Source organism: Sciurus carolinensis, chromosome 13 (genome assembly GCF_902686445.1).
Source record: "Sciurus carolinensis chromosome 13, mSciCar1.2, whole genome shotgun sequence".
NCBI lineage: Eukaryota > Metazoa > Chordata > Mammalia > Rodentia > Sciuridae > Sciurus > Sciurus carolinensis.
Window position 1 is genome coordinate 45313720 of NC_062225.1, and position 23906 is coordinate 45337625.

A 23906-nucleotide genomic window follows, 5' to 3' on the forward strand; every position below is an offset into this window, starting at 1 on the left:
CCCCAGACCTCAATATCATCCTGGAGAAATGGTTGAGAGGATTAAATGAAATGATGCACAGAAAGTACTTAACACAGAGCTTGGCACATGCTAAGGGCAAGATTTTAGTAGTTAATGATAAAAATGATTTCCTAAAAAGGATTTCACCAACCAGTCCCAGCAGTTATCAGATGTCAGAGACATGCTTGACACATCTGCTATGCTTTCCTTTCCCAGTTGCTGTCTTTCCTTCTTTACTATTCTATGCTCTATGGTCATGGCCTCCTCAGTGAGGCTTTGGTAACATTACCTCTAAGAGGTTCATTAGGTGGCACTCAGAATACCTGAAATGGAAGCTATGTTCTCCACGCTCCTCTTTCACACATGTTGAAGTTTCCAATTGCTCTTGCTTGAAATAAATTTGCAGGAAGCTGCCTTTACTCTACACTAAGCATAGGAGAGAAAAATGGCCAGTGTCTCTGGGGAATAATTAACAAAAGACAGTTTGTTTCATCTTCATGATAAAATACAGCATCCCTACTAAAAGGCAAATTCATCATTCCCCGAAGTTAAATAGAATGACACTTTAAAAGTAATTCCAGCTGATTAAATTTAGGATTCTGAAAAAAATTAATTCATGAATATACTCTGAATCTTTCATTTGATTTTAAAATGTATAAATGTTCATTTAACTTTGAGCCCTTGCCTCTCAGTGTTCTATTCTGAGCTAGTCAAACAAGTGGTAGCAGGCATGCTGGGCTCAATAATACTGCCTCTCATATTTAAATACTCTATTTCACTTGGATTGCAAATTAAAGACAGTCTCCTGAACACTGACACATTTTCAATGATTGATTTTGCAAAACGTGTTGATTTTTCCTACACTGTTTTGCCTCTGTGTGTGTCAACTTTGGCCTTCTTTTCTTGCTCCTTTGCAGCATTGCTGTGTCTTTGAAGCCATTGTCTGCCTGATATGAAAAGTGTACATTAAACTTATGACTAATTACATAGACAGAAAATTCTGAATCTCGAACATAAAATACCTATACCCACAACAAAAGCTTCTGACTATGTACGGAACCCTTAGTCAAACCTTCTACTGACTTAGATCAAAAGAAATTCCAGGGCTAGGGATGCAGCTTAGTGGTAGAGCACTTGCCTAGCACGTGCAAGGTCCTGGGTTTGATCCCCAGCGACACACACACACACACACACACACACACACACGCACGCACATGCACACAAGGACATTTCAATGATTTCTGTTGTGTTTACAGTCCTTTGAAAATCTGAACTTCTACATGGTTTCTTATATACATCTGTCAATTCATCTAGCAGTAAATACCATCTTTTTCCCCACAAAAGTTTATACTTGCTATTAGGCCTATTTCAATTAAATGCTATTCAGTATAACTGTTTTATGCTAAACATAAAACTTGCTCTTCTTAGCACAATGTCAATTTTTAAAAAGTACTCCATACTATTGCATTAGCAGAGTAGACTTTTCCCAATGAAGCCTACAATCTATGGATTAAGCACATGGTTTCTTATATTTTAAAAATGCTTGGAAATTCTTGAAAAAGAACAGATTCTTTTCCCCAAAACTCCTCCAAATATACAAAATAATGTCTCTAAGTCTAAAAATTATAGGCCTTACAGACAGACTATATATTTTAACTTAGAGATCATAAAATTCAGTACAAATAGACCACCTATTTATTGGGAAGGTGATTTTTACTTTTCCATAACAGACTGGTTCTATAGTTAATTTACAAATCCTTTTTTAAAAACTAATACGCAAAAAATACTCACTAATATGCAAGGCCATATTTAAGAACTCTAAGACAGACTGCCTATAAGGAATCTACTACAATACATGTAAGTGTGCTTTCACCAAAGGGCAGGATGAGGGGGTTTGAAAAGACAGTATGCAGAGAGTTAGCATATGAAGTAATGAGCTGAGCACTATGAGAAAGCATACTATGGAAACAAAGCAAAAAGTTATGGATGCTCCCACTTGCATCTTTAGCATGACAGAATTTCCAGAGTTGTACCAATCATACTTTGTTTTCCACAACTAGTCCTAGCAACAGAACTCCTAGGTTCCAATCGACCAAGTTTAAGTATTCTGGCTTTTGCCTGTCTTTTTGTGAGACCACCCCTTCTCTACCTCTAATTGTACAGCTCATGTAGTTACCAGTGCAGTAAATGCACCACATGCAACCACACCAGCATTTTAGGAAGTCCTGCAGTGACTACCAGTACGCTAATTAACCACCCCAATGCTGGATATAAAAATGTAAGTTGCTTGAAAATGTTTCAGAATGGGAAGATGAGGAGGAGGAGCAAAAGTAGTCATACTCCTCCTCTTTAGAAATGGCCACAATACCTAAGCAGAACAGGTTGGACTGAGGTCTGCACATGAGCCAAAGCTTAGAATTTCATTGCCTTTGTTGGCGCATGTCACTTCTTTAATTAATGTCACTTTCTCTGGTTTAATATCAGAGCAAGTGACAAGAGTGGTTCTGGATGAATTGTGTTTTCCGAGGACTGTATGGCACACTCTCCTGCAGTCTGACAGAGGGACGTGCCAGTTTTAGTTGGCAGTTGCAATGCACCAGCTTTAGTTTTAGTAGTTTAATTTGTGGCAGTTATATGTTTTGAATACGTTGAAGTATTCACAACGGTCTCATGGAATCTGTTCCATAGATAAAGTTTACACAGTGGAAAAGCAAAAGCAAAGGCTATATGGCGATTAGAAAAAGCTGCTCTTGCCCACAGCTGGTCTTACAGGCATCCCTGTAAATTCAAGAGCATTTAGGCAATATGATTGAAGTGATCACAAGGAATGGTTCCCTCTTTTTATTTTTCATTTTTTGGTGGGGGGGGGTTTCTGTAGTGGGTGTGAGACAATCACAAGAAATATGATGTTTAGAACTCAATTTTATGCAAAATCCATTATTCAAGAAGCAAAGTTTATATACATGATAGACATGCAATGAAATAAGTGTAAGAACAGGAAGTTTCATTCCTTTTGCATTAAGTTGGTTCTAACATTTTGGTTTTTGTTGATAGGAAAATTCAGAAGGGTTTTCGCATTGAGGTGAAAGGACTAAACTTTTTCCTTTGGTTTGTTATAGATCTTTTGGTTTCAGATTGAAATACTCTGAAGGTTTTTATTTGGATTTTTCCCTTCATCATCTTCCTTATATACTTTGTGAAGCTCCATCAGTTCATGGCAAGAAGAGCTGCCACCATGGAGTTCTTCTAAACTTCGCCTGCCCTTTCTAAATTTAGGGTTCTTTACTGCAGCAGGTTGAAGATCTGGCTTTGATTGCACCTGGCTCTGCTGGAGAATAGAATATTCATCTCCACTGAATACACGCTGCTTAAGTGCTGGAGGCACTTGCAGGAGAGTAACTCTCATTGGAAACTTCATTACAATACTTTCTCTTCCCTACATGAAGTAGTAATTCTCATTCACCAAAGATAGAATTTTGCCTGACACAGCCACAGGAGTTCCTGTTTGACTTTCAAAATTAATCAACCTCTAAGCTGGAGTAGAAATGGCATGTCCTTTAACCTTAAGCACAAAAAGCTCTCAACAGACTGCAGTTTTTACATCCCTGGATGGGAGTTTGGGCCCCTGATACTTAAACTTGATTCACATACTGGGTTTCTGGCATGCTTTTGCCCATACCCATCTGCTAGCCTGGCACAGTGCCCATTCAGAAGGTGTGATGCCAGTTTCAATAGGGCATAGGTGCCAATCAAAGATGGGTTTGGAGGGGCAGCATGCAGAACGCAGCAAAAGTCAGTCTTTCTGCCAGAAGATCCTCCTGTTATCATATAATGCCAATGAAGGGCCACATGCTTCATTGCTTGGGATCACATTGCATCTGTAGATGTTTCTGGCCTTCAATGGATGTCTTTCTACAGAATCTTTTCCCTCAATTGGAGATATTAAAAAGATCAGTCCACCTGGTTATCTTTTTAAAAGAAACAGAAGTCTTTAACAATAATGATGCAATAATTGCTGTGTTATCTGTCTTTTCTCCTAAAATGCTCTTCCATATAGAACACAGTATTTAGGAAAAACATAATCCATGTAATGGAGCTGTAAGGGAAAAACATTCTGAAAAAGTACTAATTGCAAAACCAAGTATCTAAGCAGTATACAATCCATAGCACCTTTGTATCATTAAGTGTGGATGGCAAATTTTCATTATTCAGATAGCTAATTTCTAGTGAATTCTCTCATTTACAGTTTTAAAGTTTCTTAATCTTATTTATTTTATAAACATAGATATCCCTGTGTCTTAAAAGTAGGAACATACCTCATACTATTTATTCCTCTTCTTCCTTATCTAAAGAAACAAAACCTAAAACACTTTAGAAGCAGAAGTCTATCCATATTTCATAAGGAAGCCAGAAGCTCTCAAAAGCTGAGAATTCTTTTATTGTATGGCAATAGAGGTGAGCTCATTTTATGAAGAAGAAATGTCCCCATAGCAATAAGTTTCAAATTAAAAAATCTTGAACACTGTAAACAGTTACAAGATAGTAACAGGTGCAGTGGAAGAGACATAACATATAAATGCACAGAAGAATGAGATACTTTATAAACCTTCCCTTAAGGCAAGAGTTTCACAGTAAAAATGTTGAAAATGAAGAAGCATAATGTGAAATATGTTAAAAAAGAGGTCAGACATTTTTAAAAAATGAAAAACAGAAGCAAAGGCTAAGCTCTATAAGAACTTTCCCTTTTTAATAGAAAGGACCCAAAGTTTCTTAAATACTTAGATTTCTTGACTTACAGGTAAAAGAGCAAGTCGCACTTTTAAAACTCAAAATTAACAGTCAATGGAGAACACATACAAAATGAAAATACATATTGTAGGGACTTTAATTTCTTGCCTATACATCCAAGAAGTATATTAAATTCATAAAAATTCCAAATGATTTATCTTTTGAGTTAATAACACCTATCGTCTATACCTTCATCTGAGAACTACTTATACTATAGCTTCCCATAGAAATCATCCTTATTTTCAGTTACTCTTTTTCTCCCATAACACTGCTTATCTCAAAGCCTTCTATATAAAACACTGCCAAAATAAAATTTAATACTGAAACGTTTAATAAATCAATGTGTGTTACAATAACTCTACCTTGTTCCTAGCTTTACACTGGGTTCCTCTGAACGTTATTCTGTATACCTTAAAAAAATCAATCTACTAGTTGGGAGGTCCAGGCAAGAGGATCCCAAGTTTGAGGCCAGACAGGGCAATTTAGACTGTGTCCAAATTAAAAAGTAAAAAGGTCTGGTGATATAGCTTGATGATAGAGCACCCTTGGGTTTAATACCCAGGTCAGTACTACCTAAAAAAAAAAAAAAAGAAATCAAGCCATCACAGTCAATTTTTCTATTTCTTTATAAAAAAAAATTTGCCTTACCATTAAAATAACTTAATTTTTTATCATTTCTAAAAAGCCCCCTCTCCAAAAAGTTTTCTTCTCTATTTATAAAGAGCAAAATTAGGCTATTCTGACAACATAACTCCCAAAATGTCTGATAGTCCCTGGGATAAAGTCTAAACACTCAACCACAAAGAAATGATCCAGTCTTAAGGCTTCCCTGTGGTTACCTTCATTTATAATGTGTTCTGCTTTATACAAGATAATGCTATTGATGTACTGTCAATGAAGCATATGCACATTCTTTCAGATGATGCCATGATAGTTACCTTGCCTTGACCTTTCTTATGACTATGGGTACTCATCTGTAAGACTGCACACTGGATTAAGGGTGACATCTATAATTGCAGAAGAGATCAAGGACAACTGGCTTGTGTGGATTAAGTACCCTAATCTCAGTCTCAATTCCTCAAGCAAATAACTGAACTCTACCCTGAGCTTGACACTCCAAAGAGAGTAACTGGTCACTACTATGCCCAACTTCAAAAAACTAAAACTTTCATAGGTAAATCATATCTAGTTTCACTCATATGACAAGATTACAAAGAAACCTGGCTGAAGTTTATCCTGTAGTTCTGTTTTTCTGGATTTTAAATAATTTCTGAAGTTTATCTTTCTTATCTGAAGCAGATTAGTAACAGTTTAAATAAGAACTTTTCACCTTCCCTTATTATGCCACTATAGTAAATTTTAGAGGGGAAGCAGATAGGTTGATGAGCAAAACCTCCTGAAGACCCCTGTGGAAGTTCTCTATGTCCTTAGCTTTATCACATTAGTAACCAACTCTTCTAAAATCCATAACAGGATAAACAGAAAATCCTTCTAAGGAAGGTCTTTGTCACTATCCTAATCCACTCTGGCACGAGATATTTAGAATGGGAAATTCTAAACAAATAAGTAAATTACATTTATTAAATGCTTACTAAATTCCAAGTCTTTTTTTTTTTTTCCCAGTGCTGGGGATTGAACTCAAACTGAGCTATCTCCCCAGTCCTCCAAGTTCTTTAAACACCTTATTTAATCCTCACAATTATTACTAACACAATTATACAAAACAGAAACAAAGACTCCAAAAGATTAATGAAGTGAAAGTCACTCCTATTTTAAGTGACATAGTCAAGTCAGAATTTGACTCAAATTTGCCTAACACCAAAAAAGCCCTGCTCTTATTATGCAGTTCTCCCTAGGGTTACTTGGCTCTATCTTATACATAGCATTAAAGAACTCAGACCTTCAGTTCTGTTTCCCTGGAGTTTTAGAAACTTTTTCATATGTGATACTAAAATGACAGCAAGTTTCCCCATACCCTAAACCAGATTCCTTTCTTCCTGCCCCCACCCTTTTCATACACAAAGAAAGAACCTTGACTTTGTTCTTGTATTCAGACTTCCTTTTCCCTCTTAAAACTACTTCTATCAATGCTACAGGCACATCATTTCTGAGTCAAGAGTAAACACCAAACTTCTCTGCCCCTTCCCCTTTCCTGTAAGTTGCCGATTACTGAGAAGCCTGGGCTATTGATCTCAAAGCTAGAGGACAGTTGTACATGCACAATGAGTTAGACATAGTGGCTAGTTTCTTCTCAGCCTTAGGCAACAAATGCTGATAAAGTGTCTTCCAAAGCAGTGTATCTGAAAAGAATATCTGAAAAGAATATAGCTGGACACAAAGTTATTAAGGAAAACCTGAAAATGACTGCTTCTTAATTTATATACAGGAAGTGATGTGAACCATGGTGAACTGCAGAAAGCAATGTAATTTCTTACATAGTTTCATAAATAATAAAAAATAAGTCTAATGAAGTAAAACAGATTCTATGATTTACTGGCACCACTTTTGGTAAAACAATGACAACATCTGTAATATACAGCTTTATTATACATTCTGAAGCATGGAGCCTTTTTCTCAAAATAGCTAAACATTTCTTTAAAGGCTTTCCCCAATGGTGTGTACTTACTAATCTTCCCAGGATCTAGGTTCTAAAATTCAGATAGAAGGCACTGTATAACATTGCACTTTGAAATATGATTAAAATAAGTATTATTTTAGCAATAAGAAAGAATAAAAAAAATATATGACATGAGCTTTGGCTGAAAAAAGAACGGACTTTTCTGTATTTGAATAGGAACAAATAAATCTCATGCCTAAAGAAAGACATTCCCTTTTCAAAACAGGAATCAAACAAGTAGCATGAGTAAACATGAATACATACATTTATAGACATAATAATCTTAAACATGCACTTGAAGTTAAATACATATTAATACAAATAATATTTATATTTTAAGAAGCAAAAAGGGTAAGAGTATTATAGTCAATGCTTTTCTCCAGTTCTTTGAAATTACCCAAGTAATTCAAATGTTAGAAAACTAAAAGTATAAGTGAGAAGCTGTGAGAACCACAGCCATAGCTCAATCACATCAGAACGCATCTACTTGACTTCATATCTCTGACTTTGAGTCAAGACAGTATAGAGATCTTCACTCTTTGCTATAAAAGAGAATTAACTAATTCCAAGTCTCAAACAACACTTATTTTACAGGGACTTGTTCTCTTTCTGGACTCCAGGTAGCATGCATTTTATCTGCACTATCCCATAAGGTATCCCACAGGTGGTACTGGGCCCTTGAGACATGGTACCTGGATTTTGAAGACTTTCACTAAAAAAGTAAAATTTTTCACTATTTTTATATTAACATAATGAAATGCTATTTTGGATATATTAAACCTAATAATTTGTTGTAATAAAATTTCACCTGTAACTTTTTTTTTTGTTTCCTAGAAAATTTTAAATTGCATATGTGGCTCACATTACATTTCTGTTGAACAGTGCTGCCTGTGTCACTCAACATCATAGCATTTTTCAAGCAAGCTGAAGTCCTTTAAAAGGGGGAAACTTCACTTAGCCCAGGCAATTTTTCTGGGCTGATCTTATCTTTCCAATAAAATTATAAGGGTAACAAGCAGTTGCTTATTAACTGAATTTCATTCATTCATTCAAAACTGTAATCTTAACCTTATCAGAAGAGGGTCTCCATCTTTCATGATCCATGCAACAGGTTTGTTTGGAAATATCTGATGAGGACCCATAGAAATAGTTGTGTGTCAATACTTTTAGGAGACTTTACCCTTTTAGTTTATTTGTTGCTGTCTTGAGCTGGGGATGGAACACAGAACCTTTCACAGGCCAAGCAACATTATACCAAAAGTTACACTACTCCCCAGCCCTAGGGCATTTAAAAGAAAAAAAGTCACTATTATTCATCAAAGCAAATCTTGCAATGGAAACCTTCCTCATTCCAGATGTAAAAAAGCCTGAGTGATCAAAATTTTTAAAATGTAAATGCACTGTAAGAGTACAACCAACCAGGGTTCCCTACCTGTACCACAGAACAAACCAAACAATTTGAGTGTCTATTTTCTCAGGTATCCAAAGAATGGAACATAACTAGTATCACTCTAGACACACAAGAGAGAAGTTAATTCATTCCATGCAATAAATGCTGGTTATTAAACCTTAATTCTCCACTGGAGCACAAGTATGAATTGTTTATAGACTTTTGTATCTACCTAAATATTAATAATTAAGATTCACAAATAGAAAGTGTTTATATTTACACAATTGTGGTTTCTGAGCTATAAAAAGTGTGTGTCCAGGAAAATAAGTTTTCAAAAATAAAAAAGCATTCATATTTTGTTTGGCAGATTATATAACTATGCTCTAAAAAGAATTCAGAGTCATTCAGGAAAACATGGACAACAAGGAGTCATGTCTTGAACCTAATGTTAAGTTAATGTACTAGACAATAACAATCTTTAAGTTACTTAATAAACATCTATGAATTCTACATTATTTCAGAGTTTCATTTTTTGAAAATATCATTATCACAGTTATAATCACATAGATAAAAATATTTGGTAATTTACAGTTAAACTTTACCTAAATATATCAATCCAAATCCTCCAGAGCCAATCATCTTGCCTAGTACCCATTGTTTTCCTTCCACATCATCCAGAACTTTGCCTTCTGGAAGTGGAACAGGAAGTTTGTATTTCCCATTTCTTCTTGGTGGCATTGCTCCTGTTGGCATAAGGGGTGAGATAAATGGTTAAAAATAAAAACAAACAAAACTGTAGAGTTAAAACACATTTCCCAAAATGTCTTCTCTGAGGAATTTTCCCAGTGTCCCAGAAATTAAGATTCAGTAGTCAATTCAACTTGGGGAAACTCACCCACTATATTCAAATTAGAAATTCACATATATTACAATTTTGAAATCTAAGAAGTTATTAAAAACCAAAAACAACCAATCTATTGAATTTCATTTTAATTAATGTTTCAAATATTCCTTTAGGAAGTCTATAGTAACACTACCAAATAAAGCTTAAGAATAAGAAGTTAACAATTTTCAACAACAAAGAGAAAATAAATTTCATATATGTGCAAGCACTCCCTTAAGAATGCTGTGTCCTCAGTCACTAGGAAACAAATACAGCTTTGAATTAGAAAGACATAGAAAACCATAAGGTTCATTGTTACTAACCAAGCAAATATCTGAAGGAGTAGGTATTCAGTAAATATTTGTTAAATAACCAAGGAATTTTCATGGATATATAATTTAGGCCCCCTAGTAAGTTTCAGGGCTGGCAGGCTACTGTTTTCTTGCCTTCTTCCCCTCTCCTCTTCCCATCCTCAACATGAAAAACAGCCCTGTCTTAGGTGGCTCTAAGATGGTATTCCCAGTAACTCCAGAGGCTGAGGCAGGAGGATCACAAATTCCAGCCCAGTCTGGGCAATTCAGCACCCTGTCTCAAAAATAGGAGAACTGGGGATTTAGCTCCATGATAGCACACCCCTGGGTCAAATCCCAGGTATGGCTTAAAAAAACAATAGAACATAGTTATATACCTGTCAATAAGGACCACGATCTGAGCCATGTGACTTTCGTCAATTATTTGTAATTGAACACAAGTTAGAATATTTCACAGAAGGAAAATTTGAGTTGAAAAAGAACTTTAGGATAAAAAAATATACCAGCATAAATACCTGAAACTAATTTAAAAGTGCAAGTAACCATGATCCTCTAAGTATTTCTAAATAATTTTTAGCTCAGTTGGTAGAGTACTTCCCTCGAATGCACAGGCCCTGGGTTCAATCCCCAGCACCACGGGGAAAAAAAAATACTGAATTTTAAACTAAGAACTTTGGATAGAAAAATGATGTATAAATACAGTACACATAAACGATAAGGATTTTTTTCCTATACCTTCCTATTTTCCATATGAGAAAGTAAGTATATAAGTTATCTGTTCCTTTTAACAGTTTTTTTCCCCCCTTCACCTATTCAATCCAGTGCCCTGTCATTTACTCATCAGTATCAACATCCCAGGTATAACGAAGGAACACAGTACAGTTCCTGAACAATATTAACCCGTCCTCCTGGTAGATACACAAAGGAAGCCAGGAATTCGATCAACCATCACTAAGGCACTGTATCATAAAGTAGGAAAAGTTTTATCTGGGGTTCCCCTTCACCAGCACATTATGCATACAGATGCCCAGGAGGAATTTAATAACTTAAAACTTTGAAGTCTTTGAAAAACAACTGTTGAGTATGGCATAATTCCAATTAAGTAGACAAACACAAGTTTCATGAAAGGCGATGATATCAGGGCTTGAGACACAGGTGACCTGGTGTCCCAGGGGTAAGCACAGGCCTCTTTTAAGGCCAGGCCCTGACACGGGTGTCCCTTCTGCTTCTGGGTCACTTCCCTTCATCATTAACGAAGAGCTAACACGAGTTTCCTGGCACAAGCCGGTACCCTGGGGCTTCAACCCCAGCCAGGGCCGAGCTCAGGGCCGGGGAGGCCACTGGCCCCAGAGCGGCCCACCTGCTCCGCGCGCCCCCTCCTCAGAGGCCGCTGGCCCTGCGCGGGCGCCCGCCCGAACCCCGCCGGAGCCGCCGGCATCTGCACGCCAACTTCCCGCCTCCAGCTCCTGCGCACCCCAGAAGAAAAGTCCGCGCTCCCCGCCTAAACTCCACCCCGGCTTGCGGCAGACGCTGGAGCCGCGAAGGGGACGCTGGGTTCTCACTCGGAGTTGGGAAAGTCAGGAACCCACCAGCGACCCCCCGCCCCAGGCCGGCCCAGGGACGCGCCCCCGCCCCACCGCCGAGAGCAGGAGACTGACCCGGCCTCGGTGTCCGCCGCCGGCCACGCGCCCGCCGCCTGTGCTCGCGGCCGGGCGGGGCGCGGCCTCCAGTCCCGCGCGCTGGCGGCCCGCCAAGGGGCCGGGCTGACTCATCTGCGCCGGGCGCCGCCCCGAAGCACAGAGTGACTAACAGGCCGCGCCTGGCGCCTTCCCTCCAGCGGCCTGTGCACGCCCAGGCGAAGCAGAACAGGTGGTGGGGCTAAATCAGAAACTGGACCGAATTGTTTCCATCCACCGTCGCCTGCCCGAGCCGGCCGAGGAGCCTTCAGTTCAGTGTGGGGTGGAACGATGTGTACTTTGTAGGAAGTGTTAGGTCTCCTGCGCCGGGTCTTGAGCACCTTCCAGATCAAGCAACAAGTCCTTTCCGAGCACTCACCAAGCACTAGCCACCCTGCACAAGCCCTCTGGAACACGAGGGGTGGGCGAGAGCCTTCAAATCTCAAAGGCACATGGGCCGTTCCCTCGTGGGATAATCTTAAGAAATGTAATTACCAAACTTCAGCTGTTTCATCTATGCAATCGAAACCACATTACTAAGTTAAAAGATTATTGATTATAAAGATATTTTGACAACTGGGAGAAATATATTGACTTTTTTAACACTTAAGGACTCATAATGAGCTTATAGTATTTTAGAACACACCAAATACTCAGAAAACAACTATTAAACAATACCTTAACACTCTGCATAGGAAAAGTCAATAATTGCTTAGAATGTAAATACTGAAAGTAAAATTGGAGCCCTTCAAGGACTTGGATGAAGTAAGGAATTGAAACTTGTTGCATTAGGCAAACTGTCACCAAAATGAAAGACAGCATAAGACATTAAACAAAAAAACTAGATGCCACAGATATAAAAGCATTTTTTTTTTACACTCTGAAATATATTTTTATTTAAAATCCAAGTTTAACTAGATGTCTGTCCTGTATTTTTATTTGGTGCATTTGACAACTCTACATCTAGATGATGTTTTCATTAATTTGATGGTGTTAACGGTGATTATTTTATAATAGCAAATGTACGGTATCTATTGGATCTTCATAGTCATTAATGCTAAAAATTCCTAAAACAACAATTTGTGGAAGATTCAAATGTTGACTGAGAGGGAGTTGGTGATTTTAGGGTAGATGGATACCTTAGAGTGGAGAAATAGACGGAGCCCTGTTTTGTTGGCCAAATAAACATGTAGGCCAGGAGAATAAGATGGCTAGACTGACCCAGTGTCTTGGTCTGTACTATTAATTTTCCCTAGTAGAATAGGAACTTTGTTAATATATTTAATTTTATTTATACATTTAAAAAGAAAATCAGATGGTCAGAAGACAGGTGATTCCCTGGGAGCCAGAGTGAGGAGGGCACGATGATGGTTATTGAAAACTCTTGCCTGGAATGATATAAGTGAATATATATATTTATGTATATATATATACACACACACATATATATATACACACATATACACACTGATTAAATTGTGTGTGTATGTATGTATGTATATATATATGTGTATATGTATATTCAGTGCATTTGAGAAGAACGTGCATATATTGTTTTTTTGCATCAAGTCTTCTACAATGTCATTTAGGTAAAGTTTGTTGGTAATGTTTAAGTCTATAACATTCTTGCTGATTTTCAGTCTACTTGTACTAATAAATGCTGGGAGAGGAGTACTGAAATATCTGATTACGCCGTGGATTTCTGAATTTTTTTTTTGCAGTTGTATCAGTTTTTGTTTCATGTATTTTGAAGCTCTGCTATTAGAGGCCTAAGAATTTTAAACTTCTATTTTCTCTTGTTGAACTGATCCATTACCCTTTATCCTTTATGAAATGACCTTCTTTATCCCTCAAGATAGTCCTTACTCTGGAATATACTTTGTCAGACATTAATGGAGCCACTGCAACTTTATTTTTCTCTTTCTCTTTAACCCAGGGTCTCATGCATGTTCAGCATGTGTTTTCCCACTGAGCTATAGCCTCAAGAAATGATGGCAAGCATCTCTGATTGGGCACAAATGGTGTGGAGTTCTTTTTTAATCGAGTTTGTAGACGATACCATTTCCAAGCTTTTATTTTTAATGTATTTGTGCCTTTATACTTGGAGTTTTTCTTATATATATATATCTTATAGTCAGAGTCTATAAAAGCATTTTTAAAGAGACTTAATGTATAGAAGTTTTGCCCTTAGAGTTATCATACACTAATTCATCAATGCCCATTCTTATTTTCATAAGATATACATGTAAGGATAGCACTGGTTGCTTGTCCTAATATCCATATGGAGTACTCACACACCCCCCTCCCCCATTCCAAATATGCTCAGATTTCTACCACTTTCCCAGGTTACTCTCTTTGGGAGGATCCAGATCCAGCACCAACCAGAGCAGATTACTCAAAAATCCTCTTTTCAAGCAGTGTGATAGTAAATCCTGTTAACCTTCAAAATATATCCAGAATCCACCACTCAACCAACCACTCCTGCTACCATGATTCTGGTCCAAGCCATGGTCTCTTGTCTGGAAAACTGGTACTCTCCTAAATGCTGTCCTGTTTTCCTTCTACTCCCTCAGTCTACTTAGAACAAACAGCCAATTTATCCTTTCAGAAGCTTATTTTAAATAACTCCTGTACTTGAAACAGTTCAGTATCATTCTAATTTACTCAGTGTAAACTCGTCCTTACCATGATCTAAAACAGCATTTTTCAACCCAGGCACTATTGATATTCAGACCAGAAAATTCCTTATGGTGGAGAAAGGAAAGAAAGAAGGTGGAGAGGTAAGCTGTCCTGCACATGGCAGGATCTTCAGCAGTACCCACTAGCCCTCCCACTGTCCCTTCCCCCAACACCTCCAGCACATTATAACAACCAAAATGTCCCCAAATGTTACCAATTTTGCTAATTTGTCCCTGCTTGAGAACAACTTACCTTGGATAATCTACCTGTTCTGCATCTCTCCCGTCTCTTTTTATTCTCTCCAAACACCATGGCTTCCCTGCTGTTCTTGAGTGCTTTGCCTTTTCCTATCTCCTGGACCACTCTTCAATCTGGTATCTGTATGACCTACTGCATAATTTTCTCAGGTCTGTATTCAAAAGTCAACTCAGTGAGACCTTTCCTAACCACCCTATCTAAAGTTTTAACCCATCTACAGTATTTCACAGCCCTTCCTTTTATCCCACTAGCACTTTCTACTGCACAGCAATGTATTATACATTTTGCTTATTTATTTTGAGAACACACAAATAGTCTTCCTCCGTAAACTGCATGCTTAATGAGAGAAGGCAGCTTTTTTTTGCCTGCTTAGTCACTACTCTATCCCCAGAACCTAGGATGATTATAAAAAAGAAACCATGTTCTTCTTGTATCATGGTGGCCTCATTCCCATTTCCAGTGATTGCTTTAGACAATAAGTAGTAAACATGTGTCAGACAAGGGAAAAAGAGGTGAAAATTTTTTCCTGAACACTTTCTAGAGAGGTTTCTTTTGGGCATTCTTCTGATTATCATGACTAGTTGACTACAGTCATCTTGTGACCTTAAGGGTAGGAGAAAGTACAAGTTGGATGTACCAGGAATGGCAGAACATTCCAAATACGATGTTAGAACACTTGGTTACCCACAAAAACCAAAAAAAGAAAGACAGAAAAGCAAAAAGCCTCACACTACACCTCCAGATTAATGTGAAATTGATTATACACATAACTCTGAACACAAGAACTTAAACTATAAAAACCTTTGGAAGAAAACCTAAGAGAAAATCATTGTGATACTTAAGTTTGTGTACTTAGAAAGTATAAAATAATTAAACAAACCTGGAAACCTAAATAAAGGCATGTATTAATTAACTGCTTCAAAATTAAAAACTTTGCTCTTCAAATAGTTAAGATACCAAGGGTTGGCAAGGATGTAAAGAAACTGTGACTTTCTTGTATTGCTGATGGTACCATCAGTTTGGAAAATAATTTGGCAGTTTGTTATCCAGTAGTCCTCCCTTAGTCACAGAGGATATGTTCCAGGACTTCCAGTGGATATCTAAAACCATGGATAGCACCAAATCATGCTTTTCCTATCCATACATACCTATGGTCAAGTTTAATTTATAAATTAGGAGGAGTAAGAGATTAACAACAATAAAAAACATTTATAATAATATTATAATTAAAAAGTTATGAGAATGTGGTCTTGCTCCCTCTTGAAATATCTTCTTATATTTGTTAGGTAGTAGTTAGTACTGAGCAGTGAAATGTGAACCAATAACAGCAGGGTCAAAGGGCTTCTTTGAATTACCTTTAATGAATATTCAAGTAATTTGTTGAATAACAGGTATACTAACCCTGAGACTAAACAAATGGAAACAAAGAAATACATTTAAAAAAAAAAAAAGAAAGGTCCATGGGGCTAACTCCTGACAGGGTCTACTGAGGTCATTGTAAAGTTAGATTTCTGGCTATAGGTTTCTCAAGGTATCTCAGAAGGGAAAGCATATTAGTGGCACAGGTGCACTAAGGTAAAACCTGCCTGGTCATTGAGCCCAGCACCCATGTTAAGGTAAGCTTGATTTGTACCTGAAGCCACCCTGAATACAATGGTCAACATGACAGTTCCAGAGAGGACATACATGAAGGAGGAGTTGAATATCTCTTTGGTAAAAACTGCAGAAGGTGGACCCCAGTTCTCCTGGTAAACAGCGAACAATAATAGATTTGGAAGAAGCATTGTTTCCTTTGTCATTGTCTGCTGAGAGATGATCCCAGAAAGAGAGAGAGAGATCCATCTTTCCTTGAGTCTTTCTTTACTTTAACTCATAATAAAATTCTCTTGCTTGACTTTTTGTGTCTGACTTTAAATTTTCTTTCTTTTGTCGGGACACAAGAACTGAGGTTTTGAGGTGCAGTTCCCCACTGTTCTGTGATATATTCAGTCTTCCTTCTGTGATGATGACAGATGAGACAAATGGCTATATAAGGAGATGAAGAGAGGTAAATTATGTGGCCACTGTGACCTGGTTTAGTCTACCATGTAAGGATAACTTAGAAACAAGCACCATGATACCTCAAAAGTCAATCTGAGAACCCAGGTAGCTACTAAGTGACTCAAAATTGGGTAGCATATACAAGGTGAGTGAACATGCTTGACCAACGGATGAGTCACATACCAGGCAAGACAGCAGGAGAGCACAAGGTGTTGTCACACTACTCAGAACAATGTACAATTTCAAATTTGTAAATTGTTTACTTCTGGAATTTTCCATTTCATGTATTTTAAAATTTTATTTGTTTAGAGGCAAGGTCTTACTGAGTTGCTTGGTGCATTGCTTTTGCTGAGGCTAGCTTTGAACTCGTGATCCTTCTGCCTCAGCCTTCTGAGCCTCTGGGATTATAGACATGTGCCATGGATCCCAGCCCATTTCATATTTTTGAACCGTGATTGACTACAGGTAATGGAAACCTCAGAAAGTGGAACTTTGAACAAGGGGTGACTACTTAACTTTAAAAATATAAATAACATATGACCCAGGATCTGTGTTCCTAGATATTTACCCAAGAGACATAAATGTAAACCTATATCTATAGGAAGACATATATGTGAATATTTATTATTAACAGCTGCATACATGATAGCCAAAAACTGAAACAAAGTCCCATCAACTGGGTGAATGGATGAATCAATCACATTGTATCTTTTCTATAGTAGAATATCAGTCAGCAATACAAAGGACCAAACTACTGATACAAATGACTTGAATAAATCTCAAAAACAAATGAAAGACATCAAAGAGAACATATTCATGGTTTCATTTATTTAAAATGGCCAGGGACTGGAAGGAGCAGACAGGATTGTCTGCAAAGTGAGTAGCAGAACTTTTCGGACAGGTTAAAATGTTCAAGTTCTTGATTGTAGTTGTGGTTACATAATTATACCTCTGTCAAACTCTAATTGTACACTTAAATTTGCTCAATTATATATATCATGCCTCAATAAAACTGACCGAAAAGAAAACAATGATGGAGGAAAAGATAGAAAGAACCTGAGTCCTTGAGGCCACTCCTGACCTACTAATTGAACTACCCTGAAACCCATACTTTGCACATTTATCCCGGAGGTATTAAGTGTTCTGTGGTTTAAGCCACTAAGCATTCATTGGTTTTTATGTTGCTTGCAGCCAAAATCTTTCTAACATTAAAATAAAGTTTCAGGTTTCATAAGTGCTAATGAATTTGAAAATGTTAATGAATTTGAACTAAATAAAAACGGGAACAGAAGGGCAGGTAAACCTATGTTGAGAATATTTTTTTTAAGTGTTGGGATTTAATGCAGAATTTTATGATTCAGAGCATATTGCTGTGTGTATGTTTCAAGATGAAAACTGACAGAATATAGAAATACAAATTTTGGAACTAGTGAAAGAACATCTTCTGAATGAACATGACGAGAAACAAGAAAGAAAAGAGAATTTAGACATGAAAGCACCGAAGACTGAGTCATCAGAAAAAAAAAAGAGAGGGAAAACAAGGTTTTCATACAAAGCTATTTTGATAGATCTTACAGGCTATGAATGATTCACCACAAACACACACACACACACACACACACAAAAGGACTTTCTGGCTATATGCCAACTTGTAGGTATGGTGTGTGGGTTCTGCTTTTCAAAGAACCAGGTGTTGTAAAATGCTTTCCCTGGTTCAAAGGAAGAAGAAAAGCCTCACCATTTAGTGAGCATACTTTATAAGGCCAAGATCGTTTCAAATCAATTAAAGTGTTAAAGATGTTGCATAGACAAAACATTTAGAAAAATCCAGTCTTTGTTATTTAATGTGCAAAAAGGAGATCACTTCACTGGAAATGTTTTGCCTGCCAAAGAGCTAGTTTTTGTTTTAGAAAAACCAGGAGACCATTTGTACTCATAAACTCACAGTCCCTGGAAAGCTAAGCAGTTACTGAACAGAAATTTTGAAAAAATAATAGAATCCAGATCATTGATCCCAAGCCTATCATCTGTTCAGAGATCTATATTCTTTGCAATTTTTACATATGACTTCATTTCAAAGTATGAATGTCCAAAAAATATAATTCTTGCTTGTCCATAAATGAAGAACAAGGACACAAAAAATAATTTAGAATATAATCTGTCAGTACTTCATGCTTAATAAAATCTTTTTCAAGAACACTAACTTATAGAATTGCACTGCAAATTTGGATATAAAATATGTATCAAATTATCTCTTAAACAATTAGTTGAATTTGACGAAACCTAATTTTTACTAGCCAAAAGTGGTATGAGTTTTACTGTTATCCATTCCCCCAAAACAAGCATCATAAAAGGTCAATCATAAGACTATATTTACACTTTACATACACTTTCTCCCCAACTTATATGCCTGCAATAATTTAGAAATGTGAGCTGGAAGAAGGTGATGAAGGAGAGCTGGCTGGATAATTTTTAAGCAGAAGCTCTATGTTCATGAGAATAAAGTTTATGATGTATTCCAAAAGGAGGGAAAAGAACAGTTTTCCCATACATCAGATAAGCCTAGCTTTCAGAGTTTTCTTTCATGTAATTGCAGCACCATCCTCTAAGGGACCTGAAAAGAATCTTCCATTCCCCAAATATTCCTAGCCATTCCCAATTATTATCTCAGATGTGCTCTTAAATAAGGTCACTTCTCCTTAATGCTGTGGACCTTTGGGTTGATATCTGCTGCTGAGACATAGACTCCCTGACCAATGAATGGGGAAGCTCATACTTAATGTGCTGTTTCTTCCACACAGCTCCATCCATGACACTTGAAGCCCGCAAGGCATCAAAATGGATCTGGGTCTCTGGAACCCTGAAAGCACTCAAACTAAGGTGTGGATCACACAGAAGTAAGGCTTCTCTTGCCTTTTAGGGTCACGATTTTTCTCAGTACTTTACTCCTTTTTCTGCAGGGGTTAACAAATATTTTAGTATAATCAGTCCATTCAGGTTTTCTTCTAAAGCTCACCTCTTAGAAGGACCTAAGCATGCAGCGGGGAGTTAGAAGAAATATCAAGTGAAAGACACCACATTATATTTAGATTGTCATTACATTCAGATGTCTTTTGAACATCAAAAACTTACTGGAGCTGGTTATGATGGTACACATCTGTAATACCAGAAACTCAGGAGGATCACAAGTTCAAGGCCAGTTTCAGCAAGTTGTCAAGATTCTGTCTCAAAAAACAAAATAGTCTGGAGATGTAACTCAATGGTAAAGTACCCCTAGGTTCAATTCCCAGTACAAAACAAAACAAAATAAAAAAACTTATTGTACAAACCTGGATGTCCTGACCTCTAATTTTCTCACTGGAGACTTATTGTTATTTTCAGCAAATAGGCTTAGATGTCTCTGAATCTAGAAATCAGCAAAAATATAGATTCTAGTTGACACCTACAAAATTATATTTCTTTAAGGTATGCCAATATTATAAGATACATGTTGTCATTAATATTTGAGAATATACCAAGGAGTAGATATAAGAAGGGGGTGCCCACAGAAAAGCAATTAAAAATTATCTCTGTTAGCATTTTAACTGAATTTGTTGCCAGAGTTTTATTTCTCTTCCCATGGATATTTAGTTGTATGTTTTCCATAGTTGTACTCATATTGCATGCATATAATATCTTTTTTTCTGATTCTTTCAATTAGTTGTTCAGTGAGCACATATTTTTCCTTCTCCTGTAGTGCTACTCCTGCCCCCAATTAGTCACCGAGTCCTGATCCCTTAATATGCATGTAGGAGGAAAACTAGGAGTGATCTTGGAGAGCCAGGGAATTTACATTGAAATAAAGGGAAACTAGCAGGGAGAGAAAATAATAAATCAAGAAGGCTGAAAAAGAAGCAGAAAAGACAGAAGTTCAATCAGGTTGGGTCTATGAGAGACTTTTAGGGCATAAGAAGAGAAGAATATGAGCTGCTCTGAGATAACTGAGACTGAAAGTGATAGAAAAAGAGCATTTTAAAGAGTTGACTGTACTTCCCCTTTTGGCAATATTCCAGGCAAGTGCAATGAGGATGCACATTGCTTTCAATTATCTTTGGCTGCAGGACAGTTGTTTCTTAGAATATGATCCTATTCTAAGTTTCTTTTCAAAATTAGGGTGCAAACTGGCCAGGATTATGCAGGTTACATTATAACTTTAAAAATGTTTTATTTTTACATAAATGGAATAATACTTCACTTATTTTTCCACAGCTTGGTTTTTATCTAGGAACAGCATCTTGTCTTCCCCAGTCTGCATCAATCCCTAATTATTTTACCTTCTTCTTTCTACTTTTAACTATTTTCCAATTTTCCACAGTATACATGCATCATAATTTATCCATTTTCTTTTATAGGGACATTTAGTTACCTTCAATTTTATTACAAATTATCAAGGTAGAAGGGATTTTTATCTGTCTTATTTCATTAGCACCTTTAGCAATGGTTGAAGTTTCTGTGTTTAGGGCCTGCAAGTTAAACCAACAAAAGATAGGTAAACATGAAAAAAGTCTCTATTGATGTTATTTTTCTTTTTTTATGTGCATGGAGTCTTATAGAAAGTAAGTAAAAACTCAAAGAAGCAGTTAAGCTTGGGAGTTTATATATTTCTTTTTAACAAAAGGTAGTGAATTGTGGAGAAGTGACCTCACCAAAGAGGGGGCTTGGACTTCCAGGGGCAATAACTTGTAGAAAGTTGACCAAGAAATGTATGGTAGATAAAGGTTGTCAATAAGGGCTATTATACAAGCAGAAGTCATCTTCTTTGCCTGGTATTGGAAAAACACCTTTACAAGTAGAAATTTCAGTTGCCTTTACATGGGGAAACTTACTCCCTGTTTTGAGGCAGAAAGGGGCAGGTCAGAGAGTTTTGCCTGCAACTGCTGCTTTTCAATTGGCTTTAGCTAAAATATGCCAAAATGGCATATTTTGAGGGTGTCATATTCTAATTTCCTTCACTGGCATATAGTAGGTAGTCAAATATATGCTTTTTAGTTGGGTGCAGTGGCTCATACCTATAATCACAACAACTCAGGAGACTGAGGCAGGGGGATCACAAATTTGAGACCAGCCTCAACAACTTAGCAAGACCCTCAGCAAACTAGTGAGGCCCTGTCTCAAAATAAAAGTGGCAAAGTGTCCCTGGGTTCAATCGTCAGTTAAAAGAGAGAGAGGGGGGAGAGAGAGAGAGAGGGAGGGGGAAAGAGAGAGAGAGAGAGAGAGAGAGAGAGAGAGAGAGGAGAGAGAGAGAGAGAGAGAGAGAGAGGAAGAAGAAGAAGAAGAAGAAGAAGAAGAAGAAGAAGAAGCAGCTTGTTGAATGAATACTTGCTCCACTATTTTCAGTTTTATATTTTGCCAATCAGATGACAAATTAATATGCTGCTTTATTTTTATCTTCCTTGTTACTAACAAGGTTGAGCAACTTCTCGTTTATTAGGCATTTGTACTTTGTAAAATTAGTTCTTTGTCTGCAGCTTTTCCCAATTTTTCCCTTCATTGTTTGATCTTTGACTGAAGACAGTTTCTTTACTGGCAAAAAGGAGGGGGACATAGTTCAAGGGTATTGTAAGGTTTGAAAGTAAGAAGGTGGTAAAACACCTAGCACAGTAGGTGCCCCCTCACATATGAATGTACTTCTGACACTGAGCAAGGTCTGGCTGCATGTCCCACACACAAGTTGAGACTATGGCACTGTTTTTTGCAAAAGAAAAGTGCTTTATGGTGGGTTGAGCAGCCAGGGGATAGGAGCCATGCTCAAATTTGTCTCCCCAATCCACTCATGGCAAAGGAATTTAAACAGCTTGGGGTGAAGGAAACAGAGAGTTGATTGATTGTGGCTGGGGAGTTTCCAGTGTCTTCATTATTCTGGTCCACCTGCAACTGTTGATGGCACCCCTTACCTTTAACCCAGAGCCCTAAGACCCTGTGCTCCATTCCTTCAGGTTTCCCCATGGGAGATTTTGGATCTACCAGGCTTTCCAGGTCATTCTAGGTCAGGTCCTAGGGTTCTGTGCCTGCATTCTGAAAAACAGCTTGCATCATTAAACAAGGGACTCAGTGTCTTGATGGAATAATCTGGACACCATATGCAGGACCAGGTGGAAATTGTAGATAATTCGTAATGGTTTTTAGAAACAGGGAAATTTTAAGGCCAGATTTACTTAGGTGTTTTTTGTTGTCGCTGTTGTTTTTTTAATGCTGAGAATACTGTCCAGGAGGAAGGTTTTGGCTTATACCTTTTAAAATGTTCATTCAAAAATGGGGAGTTTGGGTTGTTTTCCATAAACAGCATTTCTTTAAATTTCCATTGTGTATATTTATGAAACAAGTGTCAAATATTTATGAAACAAGTGTCAAAAACTACTTCTGTCCCCTCTCCCTCCATCTGACACCCACACTCACACACAGAATATAAATATATTCTAACAGGGCTTTTCAGGTTTTATTCTTAGGTCCTGAAGACCTTGGCCTCAGTTTGGCTGAGCTAAAGTTACGGAGGATCTAAGGGTTTAATATTAAAGAGTTTTGTTGTCTAGTGCAGAAGTCACAAACTGCCTGTAACCATTATATTTAAATTAGTGAAGAGAAATTTAAAAATTCAGTTTCTCAGTTTCATGAATCATGTTTCAAATACTCAGTAGCCACATCAAGCTACTAGTTACCCTACTGGACGGTGTAAATTATAGAATCTATTCATCTTTATAGAAAGTTCTCCGGGACATCACTACTATAAAGGATGGAAAACCACTGGAAACGTGAATAGGAATCTAACACTAACTGATCATGTGTGACAGCCACACAGAATACAGGTGGTGGACATGTGAAAAGTTCACTCTTTGCCCAATACCCTTTTATTTTTCAGTACAGGGATCAAATGCTGGCCTTCATGCATGGTAGTCAAGCACTTTAGCACTGAACTACACCCTCAATTCTTTTGATTATAGTAATTTTATAATAGTTAATTTTTTGTATTGCCTTGATTTATTTAACATTTTCCCTCTCTATATAAATTTATATTAATTTTATTAGACAAGGGTGTGGAAAGTATGTGCCATCTTGATGCTGATTACATTGGGTTATCCTGGGATGTGGAATAGCAACGGTGAGAGTAGATTAATATTTTACTTTAGACTTCTGAAATGTTTCACTGAACAAAGAAAAATTCATCTATTATTTCTATAAATTGAAATTAGCTATAGACCCATTGTCTCCTTACTATTTAAAAAGTAAA

General features: G+C 37.2%; 1 protein-coding gene across 9 annotated transcripts in view; it reads right to left on the reverse strand.

The window, feature by feature from the left end:
• Positions 1-11733, reverse strand: part of Vrk2 (VRK serine/threonine kinase 2) — a 207763-nt gene extending 196030 nt beyond the window's left edge. For 4 of the 9 annotated variants that reach the window (XR_007104759.1, XR_007104758.1, XM_047523379.1 and 1 more), the window contains exons 1-2: positions 11350-11420; positions 9398-9538 (exon numbers count right to left, since the gene is read on the reverse strand). Coding sequence is in view for 7 of the 9 variants with exons in the window: in XM_047523379.1 (XP_047379335.1) it covers positions 9398-9533 (136 nt within the window). In the remaining 2 variants the exon portion in view is untranslated. Of the gene's footprint in view, positions 1-9397; positions 9539-11349; positions 11425-11647 lie in introns of those variants that run through there. The other 5 variants (XM_047523385.1, XM_047523380.1, XM_047523382.1 and 2 more) reach the window with 5 other exon arrangements.
• Between the last annotated feature and the right edge of the window lie 12173 nt (positions 11734-23906).